This window comes from Coprinopsis cinerea (genome assembly GCF_000182895.1).
Source record: "Coprinopsis cinerea okayama7#130 chromosome 5 map unlocalized cont3.5, whole genome shotgun sequence".
Classification (NCBI taxonomy): domain Eukaryota; kingdom Fungi; phylum Basidiomycota; class Agaricomycetes; order Agaricales; family Psathyrellaceae; genus Coprinopsis; species Coprinopsis cinerea.
Genome location: NW_003307540.1, coordinates 731981 through 744733, shown reverse-complemented (window position 1 = coordinate 744733; position 12753 = coordinate 731981). Strand labels below are relative to the sequence as shown.

Sequence of the window (12753 nt, the reverse complement as noted above, 5' to 3'; positions counted from 1 at the left end):
GGTCTGTGGGCGGCGATCGGGCCCGGGGTGTTATACATAGTCACTTAGCTACATATCCAGGGGCAAGTCAGTTGAACGCGGAAGAAAGGAAAGAAAGGAAAGGAACAGATAAGCCCAACAATCTGGCGGTTGCCCAGAACCACTGCGGAATACGATTCTGAAGCTTCCGAGAAACAAAAGCACGTACATACTTTGTGTATGTCATCTGGAACGTACAAGTAGCGCACGATGACGACTCCTGTTATCGCGAATAAGATGAGATATGCACATAAGTACGTAGAATAGGGGCTCGTACATTTCGGGATCGGCGCACCAGTTTCATGGATGAAGTTGGGTCCTGGGATTGAGACGATAAGAAGAAATAACAGATAACGTCGCGTTTCGAGCGGGTTGGGTGGGAACGTCATCCTGGGCAACGGGCATTACAATCGACGGAAACGCCGACAATAGTTTCCCCTTGCATTCCTCTGCCCAATTCCAACTTCAAAGTACTCCGAGCTTGCTGGAGATACCGAAGCGCGAGGACGGCTCGGAGGCTCGGAGTAACCTCGAGCTTGCGTTCCGCTCGGTGTGATGGTGTGAAAGAATGTGAAGGAGAGACTGTGAAGTCGATCGCTATGGGCGCTTGGTGACTGTGAGGGTGAATAGCTGTGATTCGGAGGCCTCAGCCTGAGACCGAAAGTCCTCATCTCGTCGCGGAGTCCGAGCATTATTCACGCAGTAGTCGTTCCGTGAGACTCTGAGCCATCCATCTCGCTGGGTTGCAAGTCTAGACACGGCCCCAACCCAGCGATCCCAATTTGTGAAAGAGAATCAAGAAATCTGACAGAACGAAGGACAGATTTCATCCCGAGACTTGCCGGCGGAGAACAGTTTGGGGAGGAGACTCGAATCAGTTACACACGTTCGTCGAGTATGGGGCTGTATGGGTACCTTGCCCATGCGCATCGCGATCGATAGTGCCAGTGCGTTCGTCTCGTGTTGAAAAGGATGGTGCCCCAAAACGCAGACTGAGAATATCCCATGGACTATCCAGTGTGATTACCCAAAGCCTTTGAAAAAACTGACCTCGCCCTCGCTCGCCATACTTAGAGCACTAGCAGAACAGAACACAGATGGAAAGAAACATATCCGCTTCTTCCACCAAGAAAAAAGGCGTTCGAAAAAGAAGCTAATGCAACACAAGAAATCTAAGAACCTGTCAGGATGAACGAGGAACCTGAGCTCAAGCAGCTTCGAGTCCAGAAAGGAAGCGCGAGCACCCTAGAACGCAGTCCAACGAGCCCTGGACTATGTCATCGACTCGTTACTCACAAAAAGTTTAAATGATAGCTTCCAAAAGAACCAGCAAGAACTCTTAGACGTGCGTTGGGCTGTCGTAGCCCGACAACCGACGAGGTCAGCAAAGGCAACCCGATCCGAGTCCATCTACCAAGACATCCAAGCAAAAACAACTCCATATCCTGGCCATCGTATGTACCAAGGAAAAACCGGAAGTCGAGGGGTTCCCCGCACCCAAGGGGAAACACAAAGGCGAGAACGCGATAGCTCCCAAGGTGACGCGATAAGCAAAGGGTATTCGAAGCTGATCTGAACACGTCGACTCGGATTCAGAACGCACTCATCCTCATCAGAATGGCGTGTCATAGCGAGCGCTTCCGATAATCGTGAAGTCTCGAGCGAGCCCTTCCAGCCCGGTCGCCGATGATGTGCAGAACACAAGTCCACGCATGCACCCAACCGACAAAATGGCCTCCCGGACGAACCTTGGCATGGCTCGGAGATTAGTATCATACGCTATCATACGTATTAACAAGCGTGGTTGGTTTGCGAGTCACCGTGTTCAAGCGTGCTATACTTGTCGTCGTGCCGCCCAGGGAATGTTCGAAGGTGCCAAGCGGCTGAAGCTTGAGAGCATTCAGAGGTGAGACAGGCGCGACGTTTTCCCGCGACACACATTCTCCCAGCGATGAAGGAGTTGCAGCGTGTGGCTCGCCTTTCATCCGGAATCACAGAACTCGAAGGCAGGAGACAAAGGGCTTGACGATCCTCGCCCCATGGATCGATCACCTCGAGGTGACCGCGTTCATCATCCTCAATCTTCCCCGCATCGTACCTACCCAATCTTTGCGCACCTCGAGGCTTTCATTCATTAGCAGAAGTAGACGACCACCTGACGCCCCTGCTTTAGTGTATCTAAATGAACAAAGAACCAGTGCTCACGCAGTCACGATCGAGACGAGCAGCTTCTGCAGCAACCAAGACACCGTCACTTCACTTCCATTCTATCTATCTACCACTTCCTAATTATAGCTCCCTTCGCAAGACGCGCAAAAAGTCCCCCAATATCCACAACCTCGGAAATCTCCTTCCAAATCTTTCCCTCCCCATTCCGAAAACACGCATATTCGCTCAAGTTGCCCTCAACTGCAAGGTCCGCACAAAAAGGGTCCCTGGTTTTTTAAGCGCAGGGATTCGATTCGGGGGAAGTTGTCATCTGCTACATAGTTCTCAACAATCACGATGCACGTCGGAAGCCAGCCAGGCTTCCTACACTTCGAAGCGCCTGGAAGCAGCGCAACCCCCCAAGCTCTCCGTCCCGAAGTTTTACCTCCATCAAGTAGGAGGGAACCGAGAATCCAGTTAATGGTTAGAAGTCAGGGACTAATTAAAGAACCTCAGAAATGAGGACCCCGCTTTTCTGTTAGCCTCTGAATCGAGCTCAAGAAACACGTTCCTTGCCTTGTTAGGTTCACTTCGAGGAGGAGATTAAGAAGCCGGCCTACTAACGCCCAGCACGCCGCTCTGATGGAAAAACGCAGGGAAACGATACTACATGGAGACTTGGGGGAATCCTCGTTATGGACTAGTGTGGGCAAGACTTGATGCACAAGGGATAGCCCCACTGACGACGGAGATACACAATCATTGAACACTTCTCGGAAAAGTTGTGGAAGGCAAGCACACTGGTACACGTACACGGTTGCCCATACAAGCAACTCAAACTTCAAAATCTCAACAGATCCAACGACCACGGAGTGTGTTTCCAAAAATAACCCTTCGGTTGCCCATGTTGAGAAGAAAAGAACTTCGACGTTCGTGTCTCTCCGAGCGGGGTAATATCGCATTCGAGGAAGCGCGAGTGAGGAGGGTGGCGCAAGTATGTACAATTGCCAACTGGACAGTAATTAAGGACTACACCGGAAAGCTGAATGGACCCAATAAGCTAATGAAAAAAAGACTTGAAATAGTTCTAACGAAACGCAAGTCCATCATGCTCAAACATAGAAAAGCGTTGCCAAGTAGTGAAAAGTCAATGCAAAGAAAGCGTGCCAAATGGGAGGTGGTTCGTATCGGTCGTCTATGAAATACAGGTATTGTTGCTGGAGTAAGATTACGTTGAGTTGTCTCAAGAAGTGTTTGGTTGTGGGGCATGGGAAAGTGTTAGAGCGATGAATTGAGAGTTGGGGTTGCAGGCGATCGCGGGGTTCAATGTTCCCATTGAACATCTAGAATGCAGCAGCGGTTGCCGCAAAGTGGTTGTGGTGGTATGAATGGTTGTGGAATGCGGATGCCTGAACGAACGGCGAGCTTTGGCTCGGCCTACCACGCTGCGTGATGTTGGAGTTGTTGCAGAAGTACGACTGGGCGTTAGCTTGTGCTTGGAGGAAGAAAGGGTCTGTCGAGGCGAATAGGGATTGTGAGGGGGATGATGGGAGACCTTCAGAGAAGGTTCGGCTTGATGATGATGATTGGGATTGGTGGAACGAGGAAGAGGAGTATGATGATGAGGGTTGGACAAACGATCCCGAGCTGGAGAAGCTCGAGTACGTGTTGTGGTTTCCATTTTCAAAGACAGAAGACGATGAAGGGGTGGGCATGAGGAGCTCCTCAACCATAAGTTCATCTTCCATGTCTTCCATTCGACCAGAGATCGAGGATGACCGCGATCTTGACTGGCCTGCGAACTTGGCGTCTAGCGATTCCCAGTTGAAGCTTGATGACGTCGGAGTGCGCGCGGTGGGGGTGTTACATGGCTGATAGTCGCGTCCTCGTCGCGATGAGGAAGGCATGTTGGCTCCAAACAGACTTTCACTAAGCTGAGCCTAAGAGTAAGAACGACGATAAGCACGGGCTCTTTCGTATAGGAAAAAAAGCGGCGTCGATGTTCGCGCAACGCCTAAGAGGTTAAACTTACTTGGAGTTGGGCGAGGTCCATGGCCTCCTGGCCGATGTGGGAGGACGAGAATGAGGAAATGAGGTCGTCGACGGAAATGCTCATAGTGGGCGTGGCACTGGCGGTGAGACGCTGGCGTCGAAGAGGTTGGTAGTGAGCTCGATAGAGTCTTTTGCAGTTATCGCTGTTGTTTGGGTCGTCGTCGTCGTCCTAGGCGGCGAGGAGGACTGTAAAGGCGGGAACTTTGTTACGGGGGTGGGGAAAAGCGATAAGGATGGGGCAGATTGTTGGTGGAATATATAGGAACAGGCCCAGCATCAAAAAGTCGACCGCCATATAAAGAAGACAGGCGTTAAAGGCATGGGAAACACGTGAACACGTCGATAATTAGCCCCATTGCCGCGGATGAAAGAATCTCAGATCTCCGGCCAGATCCATCGTCCCGAGATTTCGGAAAATCACACTGCTGGGCCTTTCCCTCCGGTCCGACCAGGATAACATATCGCTCGTCGCGAAGACTTTGAATGCCTTGGACTAGGTGCAATCTAGAGACCAAAGACCCTCCTCGTCGACCACTTCTTATCTTCCGTTTGCAACTGCTCGGAACATCCAAGAGCCTCAATGTTCAGCGAGTTCCCCGTTTCCCCGTTGAATATCCAGAATGATGCAGGCGGCGTTCGTTCCCTGAAAGCAGCAATGCTCAGGTTCATTCCTAGTCGACGTTCGGGACGACGACCCGACATATCAAATCGCTTATCGCACGTTGGACCTGCAATTCATACCATCTCCAGCCCATCCTCGTACCGGCCGTACCAGTGAGGAAGGGATGCCAGGATACTTGATTGCCTGGGTCTCAACGGCCAAGGTCTCGATTACACCTAAAGTCGAAAGGGAATTCCCTTCCTCGAATTCCTAGTGATTGAATCAAAGTTTCAAGCTTTCAAGCTTTGGTCGTAGTAAGTAGTCTAACCCACTACGCTCGCATTAACGCATATTGCATCCCCCACCTTTCGCCGCCACTTCTGACCCGGCCTCGCTGCACGGTCACAAGGCCTTTAAAGACTTGTTTTAGGGTCCTCAACACACGCATTAGCCTTCACCGAAAGGTGATCACAGGTTGCCATGCCCCTACCCCAGATTTCCATTAACTCTTCCAGCCAATCCATCTTTGGTTACAGTTGACTGGAGATGCGGTGAATTCGAAATTCAAAGGGGAGATGGTGTTGTCATTGATATGATCACCATCGCGATGATCTGCCCTTCACCTCCTCGTTCCTACCCCACTGTGATTGAACGAAAGATGTGATCCATTCAATCGACGGTGAACGGAACGACTTCGCTATTCACGTCTCGGACGATCTGTCAATCAAGTGAGCGCTTTCCTGTCCCCTGGATGCATCATTAGACAATACAAAACGGCTGTGTACTACGCTATCTTAGGTTGGGGTATACAAAGAATGTATCATCCCTCGAAAGAATGGGTCATAGAGAAGCTCCGGTAACCCCACATATGTACTTACGTAGGAAGATGATCAGAAAGACAAGTAAACGTCGCACAAAGCAGAACATCGCCAATAAGCGCCGTGGTGCCCGCTGGTGGAGCGGCGAGCACACATCTCGGTTATGAGAACATCCTTCAGCTTCTTCATGGGCCAACTTGCCAACCTTTGTGACACGAGTCCTTCTTTCCTCAAACCAACATCTCATGGTATCATCTTTCAATACATTCGTCTGCTTCGGTGCAGGTCTTGACGCCCGCTGTCTTGTCAACCCTGACTTCAGCCTCAGTTCCAGCGGTTTGCTCTCTACCTCCGCTCGCAGTAACGTCGAGGAAGGTATACACATACTCGCCGTCCTGCATGAAAGTCCGAGGAACATGGCTGCGAGGGGATTGTACTAGCTTCCCGGACCTAGATGGGCTTCTTGGCGGTTCCGAGAGGCGTCCTGTGAGATCTCTGGCACTACTGGTTACGGAAGCGAGGGGCAGTATCGCTGCTCTCGTTTCAAGGGGTGAGGATGAATGTTGACAGGCACAACAAGTCATTCCAGGTCCAGGTCACACTGGCTACGAACGGAACATCTGCGCAATCCACTACTGTCCCAGCGCAAGCGCCTCAATATTCTCAAGTAGCACTTGACCTGTGTGACCCAATCCCAGGCTTTTAGAATGGAGAGAACGCCGTCGCAACTGTGCCGTACCACCACTCGTAAGTAACTGACAGAGGGAAAAAAGAACCTGGGAGAATGTTCCTCGGTCTCCCTACCAAACACCCCTTTGCTCAGTTAGCTTACTGTCTAACCAGAATTAGTAGTGTTCTCCCGAGGTGTAATTTCCACTTCTCAATATAACTTCAGTATCCAGAGTAACCGAAGGACGAACTGCTTCTATCTTTGGGATGCATCGCCTTTGCGAACCAGGAGTGCGCACAGCTGATCATCTTCCCTGCTTTCATGTTTGATAATATACTTACCACTAGAATCTCTCCAAGTTTGTGATGATAAGAAAAAGTCTGTAATTAGCGCTGTGCATTCTGCAGCTTCTCGTATGATATGTTGGTCTTTGTTCCTTCCATATCCATGGACATACATAACACAATGCACTGGTCGGCGCCGCAGGCTCATCCAATTCAATTCCCTGGCTCCGTGACACTCTACCACGGTCCGACCGCTCGAGGAGACTCGCCCTCTTCCATCCATCACACATCTCGTCACCCCTACACGTTGTCATCCTACCCCGCATTACCCCTCAAGATCCCTGTCAAAGAGCGCCCGCGGTGTGGAGACGAAATAAGCGACACGGTACGTACTTGCCAGATAGAGTCACTTCTGCGCACTTCAAGACACCGCTGACCGGTCACATTGCGCAACCCCATGTTCGCCGTTCCTCCTTCCAAAGAGAGGATGCTTCGGTGAAAGAGGCATTTTGATGAAATCGTACCCCCGCTTATTCTCCACAGCCCACCATTTACTACACAGTCCCTGATGTATGTCCAGTTGTTCAGAAAGCCCTAGGTCCATGAACGCGCTCCCAAAAGTCCAACACCAAATCCCAACCCTCCTTTTCCTCCTCGTACCTCTTCACAGCACAGCACTTCCCCGCATTCGCAATGACAATGACATCGCCCAAGTGACCTCATCGTCCGATCAGCAGGCAGCCATCAAAAACGTCAGCCTCGATCACCGACTCCCGAGCGCCGCGAGCGCCGAGAACACGCGGTGCACACAATGTCCAACAAGGGGCCTAAATCGGGAAAGTACGGGTCAATCACGCCCCTGGCCGCCGGCTTCGCGCGACGCGCAACGCGGTAAATTGGCCTTGGCTGGGTTTTCTTTCTCCTCCCCACTTCCTCATGGTTCCTCCGCCTTTGGTGGCCCCCGCCTGATAATCGCTGGTATAGCCGGTGTACCGGTAGTCGAAACCTGGGGCTTGGGGCGATGGACTCCGTTTCTTTTTTTCCTTTTGTTTTTTGTCGAGACAGGGAGAAGGCCAGCAGAGAACGACCGTCTGAAATGCTTTCTCTCAACTGGGCAATTCTACGCGCGAACTCGATGTTTTTGAAGAAACTACCGTGTTGCCGTCCATAGCAAATCTTGTGACCACTTCGCACATATGGTTGTTAGTCTCAGGTGAGTCGGTTGCTGGTTGCATGACCTCAATTTGAAATCGAAATCCGATTGAACGCGTTGCTCATCGTGATCCAAGTTTCAGCGAAGTAGAAGCGAATTTCAATTCCAGTTGCAAGTAGCACAACGCAGGTAACCAGGATAAAATATGGATAGGATCCAATGACCATCTTCGCAGCCCGAACCAAACATCCACGTACCTTGCTCGAGCACTTTACCGTTGGACGACTGAATTAGGATTTCCGACTCCTTAAATGACTTCGAGACAGTGGCAACAACTGTGGGGTTCGACTCGACGTTGATCATGACCTTATCTCTCACTGGCGCCTCTCCTGCTTGGGAAACTCTGGGACCTGGCAACTGAACGAAGGGCTCGGGCGCCACTCGCTGGCGCACTCTTGCACCCCGATGTCGTTATCTAACGAAGCCGCCACCGTCCGAGTCGTCTGACGGCGTCCTCTTCTCTTCGGTCCGTGGTCCACTATATGAGCGGATGTCGAGGATCTCGAAACCGTAGTCCCGTCCCGTCATGCTGTCCATCCTCCCATGGACAAATTTCTCCCAGCGGCCTCGCCTCGTCATTCTCCAATTAGCCATCGCGATGACGTCGTACCAATGAGCAAGGAATGCTCTCCACATTGACTCGACGCCTCGAGCAACCGGAGAGCTTGATAAACTTGGATCTCGGAACCGGCGACTACTTGTACCCGCCTTGAAGGGCGACGAGGCAGGCCCTCTGAGTCTACAGTGAGCAGCGGCCGTGTGTACGCTGGTGGCTTGACCATATACGTTTCGCTTCGGGCTCTAGTCCTGCTTGCTATCAGCTCACTTGTGGTATCGATTCCCGACCTTATCTTTGCCATCTGTGTCAACTGGCTCCTCACCCTGGGACTAAGCGCCAGCACTTGTGCGGAACTTCGTGGTGATGCCGGACCTTGGCCCTCGTAATAACTTGCTCTTCCTTAAGAGCACTGTCTTGCCTTGGGTATTTCCTCACCTCGAAAAAACATCGTGCGCTTGAACATACTCGTTCCAAGCGCAAGAGTTAGCCGCTGGGATACAAAGAATGAGAATGAGTCTGGGCATTACGCCACATCAAAGCACATCCACTCCTTTGTCGAGTAATTGCTGTAGTTACGCGTGCCACACTACTGATCAAAGCGGGAACGTGGAAACCGTTATAAAGCACTTTCTCCCGCAGATTTAAAGCACAAAAACCGCCTCCCCGCTCCGTGCAAGAAATGGCGTTAAGCCACATGCGATTTAGGGTGCCCTTAGAATCTCCTGTGTTTGGTCCAATGGAAGGCTGGAACACCCCGAGACCGACACCGAGAACACAAGAGTGGGCTCTTGTTTCTAGCTCTTTCACATCGCGCGAATTCCGATGGGGAAAACCGCAGCTCGAACCCTCGAATGAAGCGGCGGAAGAACACGACGCCATTCCACTACCGACTCAAAAGTCCAATTCTGAATGTACAAAGCTCGCCGCCTGGCTCTTCATTGTCTTCTTTGCGCACTATCTACAATTGATCGCTGAGATCCTCGCTTTCTATGTAGTAAACAACTATTTAACAATATAAAGAAATAAGTTGGAAATAAGGCTAGAATATACAAGTAAGATCTACAACGGATGTTCCAAAAAATTAGAAAATCCATTCGTGGCAAGGTCTCAGGAATCCGATGATTGCTGGTCGAGTGACTTCCCGTTTCTCCACCGGTTTGGGGATGAGTCTAATCGTCAAGGGTTGTTTCGAGGGGAGATAAGTGGCCCTGAACCACAGCGATCCTTCGGCATCAGGAGCAGTGAGATCTTCATCCGTCTTCCGGTGGACCCTAAGGAACCAAGTTTCGTTAAGACAAGGAGAACCACGGGTATGCATCAAGGGAGGCGTACTTTTTCAAGTGTTGTCTCGTCTCTTCGAGCGTCATGAGCGCATGTTCATCGCTGCCACCCCAGCAAACGAAGCACTTGACATCCCGACGAGGCTCAACCTGCACACCCCTCCTGGCCGGTTCCAACTTTTCCAACTCTCGAGCCTTTGCAGCGTCCTCGTCGGAGATACGCTCCCACTCGACCAACTTCGGCTCAATGCTGTGAGCGTACAACGCATGTTTCACCTGCACAATCCCAGATCACTACCCTTCATCCAGCTCCAAAGGAGGTAATCGACTTACCGCATTCCTCCAAGTGTGAACGGAGAAAATCCTCTCCCCGTCACACCGGTTTCCAAACGAGCATTTCAAACAGACGACCCTGGGATCGACCTCATCCATCATCGCAGCAGTCGTATTCGCCCAGTGGTACCCGCAAGCCGCCAGAATATTCTTCACCACCAACGACGCAGTAAAATGGAAACCCATCCCATCCGGCCGGAACGGAATCCGCTTCAAATTCCTTCGCGGATTCACTCCGAATAACCCATGCGATTGGGAGACCGGCGCCGGCGACGGAGGACCAGCGAGGATTTCCTCAACCCAAAGATACGGGTTCCAGTCAAGCTTCCTCTCGTTCCAATGCCTCTCGTCAAGTCGGTTGCACTGGTGCTCAAGAAACTCGGGATACCACATGCACGAATACTGGTTCTTTTCCTCCGAGTAGAACTTGCCCCAAGTCATGCTCGGGTTCTGAGCTTGGACGAAACAGAAGTGTGGATCCGAGTCGACGTGTTCGCATTCTAAAACACAGATTGCGAGCTGGAGGAATCGTTGCATGGATTCGATATTGGCTGGGATGGGGTCGAAAGGCTGGTGCCAGGCAAAGGGCGTCAGGGCGTACACCTTGAACGTCTGTGCTGCCCGCCATTCGTCAATGGCTTGGGCCAAGGGGGTGCCCTTCCCTCCGTTGCCCTCGGTTGCAAAGAACGTCGGTAAGGGATCTTTTCCAGACACGGGGCGCAAGGTCAATGGATTGGGTGTCGCTAGTTCCTCTTGAGTAGGGGGCGTCCACTCGATAACCTTCTTGGTGATGTCCATCTCGAGGAAGTCTGCAACGCTGGGCATAAATTCAGAGGGAGGAAAGGCTTCGAGCACTTCGGGGAGGCGTCTCCATTCGAGCCATCGTTCTGCGAGCTTCCAGCGTCGATCTTCCAACTCAAGATTGCGGTCGTTGTCCTTGCGGTACCGCCGGACCTTCTCCATATACTCGAGCATAACATTTTTGACACGATTATTCCACACTGGAAAAAAAATTGAGACCAAAGAAGCGAGCTGATGAAGCCGGAAAACGTTACCTCGCTCAGTGAGTGGTTTGCACGGTCTCACTTCGGGATGTTCTTCGAATGGCACAAAATCGTCCCAAGTGGGGATGGGCAAGGCAAGCTGCCCTGGAGTCTCCTCCTCCAAGTCGACCAGGAACTCGATTTCTTCGCCATAGCCCAACGCTTCCAGGCGTTCCATGATGCTGAAGCGATATCAGAAAACACAAGGTTAGCGAACAAACGCGAACTCACAATTCCTTGCGATCGCGATGCATTCTGAGTAGCTCTGCCTCTCTCTCAATTTCTTGGTCCTCAGACCACATTGCGCATTCCTGGGCATGCTGTATCATCGGCCTCTGTTAGCCATCCATCCAGAGTTACTGGTAATGATCGGCTGAACGCACCTCTCGTCGACGTTTCATCTCCTTCTGGCGTTCCTCAACAAATGCGTTGCGATCTCCTTCCATGCTGTCCAACTCGCGAATAAATGCGTCCTTAGCAGAAGTAAGGCAATACAGCTTGCCTTTACAGAAAGGTCAGCGAAGTTGACAACACGAGCGATTGAATCCACCGACCTTTGCGCTTCTGGAAAGGAACGCACGCTCTGATGAGCCTGTCCAGCTTTTTGTCATCACAACGGAGCTGGTCTTCGCAGAATAAGCTAAGCGGTCACAGTAAGATTAGCGGTCGCTTCAAAACAAATTGAGAATAAGAACTCACAGGGCCTTCGCACATTTCTCACATAGTCGCATCCTCAACATCCATTCTACGTTACGGACGTTCTTCGTCAAGCAATGCTGGTGAGGAGGTAGGTTAGGCTCGAGCGCAATACAAGAGGGAAGAGTTCGACACACATGGCAATGAGCTTCGAATACCAGCGAGGCCCATGCTGGCAGGGACATGTCATCAGGACATGGTGGAAGGTCGTCTTGCTGTGCGAACACATCCTTCCATAGCGAAATTGCGTTCTTCGACAGGATCGTTCTTCGAATAGACTTCGTCGTCCGAGACAAGTGCAAGAGGTCATGTGGGCTCAAATGACTAAACACCTGAAGGTCGAGAGGTCAGACGAGGCTTCACTTGAGCAAGAACTAGATGGAGACGTACTTCGTAAAGCACGTCCAAAGGTAGTGAGACGAGTCCCGCCAATTTCCCAGCCTTTCTACGCGTCTTTACGCGTCCCGACGCGCCTTCGACCTCGGCTTTCTCGCTTCCTTCCTTCTTTACCCCTCTTGTCCTCTGGGACGCGCCCTTCGGTGTTCTTTTCTTGGACAACTGGCTCTCGCTCTTGACGCGTCGGAGGGCCTCCCACCCGTTCCATGCAGTAATCTTCAACTTCTTCTTGGGAGGCTCAGGGTTGTCTTCGTTATCAGCATGGTCTTGCGAGCTGTTTGCAGTTTCGATTACACCGTCCCCATCAGAGTTGTTGAAGCTGGAACTTTGCGTAGGTACGACCACCTTGGTCACGTCGTCGGGGAGCTGTTGGCTAGACGAGGGGGTACTGGGGCCTGAGAAAGACGAGGAGGAGAAGGACGAGAGACACGAATCGTCTTGTGTGTTCTGTCGCGTCAAAGGAGGCGTCGAAGAAGGTGAAGAAACGGGTGAAGCCATTGCGCTACGTGCCACGTCCCTCGCGTTCTCGAGTTACCGATTTCGCGTTATTCTTGCCCTTTCGAATTGGGAACCGTGAAAGAATGCCTACAGTAGGCTGAAAGAGATTGACTTGAGATCTAACCGGCAGCGTATCCTGGAGAA

The 12753-nt window shown here is 51.5% G+C and overlaps 4 protein-coding genes across 4 annotated transcripts; all 4 read right to left on the bottom strand.

The window, feature by feature from the left end:
• Window positions 1-3081: 3081 nt before the first annotated feature.
• CC1G_09946 (hypothetical protein) lies at window positions 3082-4435 on the bottom strand. The gene is made up of 2 exons (XM_001841202.2): window positions 4199-4435; window positions 3082-4106 (listed from the first exon to the last, which is right to left on the bottom strand). The coding sequence occupies exons 1-2, from the start codon at window positions 4280-4282 to the stop codon at window positions 3510-3512; spliced, it is 681 nt and encodes a 226-aa protein (XP_001841254.2). The 5' UTR covers window positions 4283-4435; the 3' UTR covers window positions 3082-3509.
• Window positions 4436-4722: 287 nt separating this feature from the next.
• On the bottom strand, window positions 4723-5322 carry CC1G_14563 (hypothetical protein; the record flags this gene model as incomplete). Its single annotated transcript, XM_002911085.1, has 4 exons — window positions 4723-4889; window positions 4960-5089; window positions 5152-5230; window positions 5264-5322. 4 exons carry the CDS (start codon window positions 5320-5322, stop codon window positions 4723-4725), a joined length of 435 nt encoding a protein of 144 aa, XP_002911131.1.
• Window positions 5323-8215: 2893 nt separating this feature from the next.
• CC1G_14562 (hypothetical protein) lies at window positions 8216-8887 on the bottom strand (the record flags this gene model as incomplete). Its single annotated transcript, XM_002911084.1, has 2 exons — window positions 8216-8537; window positions 8829-8887. The coding sequence occupies 2 exons, from the start codon at window positions 8885-8887 to the stop codon at window positions 8216-8218; spliced, it is 381 nt and encodes a 126-aa protein (XP_002911130.1).
• A 557-nt stretch (window positions 8888-9444) lies between these two features.
• On the bottom strand, window positions 9445-12609 carry CC1G_09948 (hypothetical protein; the record flags this gene model as incomplete). Its single annotated transcript, XM_001841204.1, has 10 exons — window positions 9445-9634; window positions 9696-9919; window positions 9977-10977; window positions 11032-11201; window positions 11251-11339; window positions 11403-11521; window positions 11574-11659; window positions 11719-11795; window positions 11853-12047; window positions 12106-12609. 10 exons carry the CDS (start codon window positions 12607-12609, stop codon window positions 9445-9447), a joined length of 2655 nt encoding a protein of 884 aa, XP_001841256.1.
• Window positions 12610-12753: the final 144 nt, after the last annotated feature.

Bases quoted from the DNA above. Each gene is read 5' to 3' on its own strand.
- CC1G_09946 (XM_001841202.2), bottom strand. From the start codon at position 4,282: ATGAGCATTTCCGTCGACGACCTCATTTCCTCATTCTCGTCCTCCCAC. The intron at 4,107-4,198 runs GTAAGTTTAACC...TCTTACTCTTAG, and splicing joins TGGACCTCGCCCAACTCCAA to GCTCAGCTTAGTGAAAGTCT.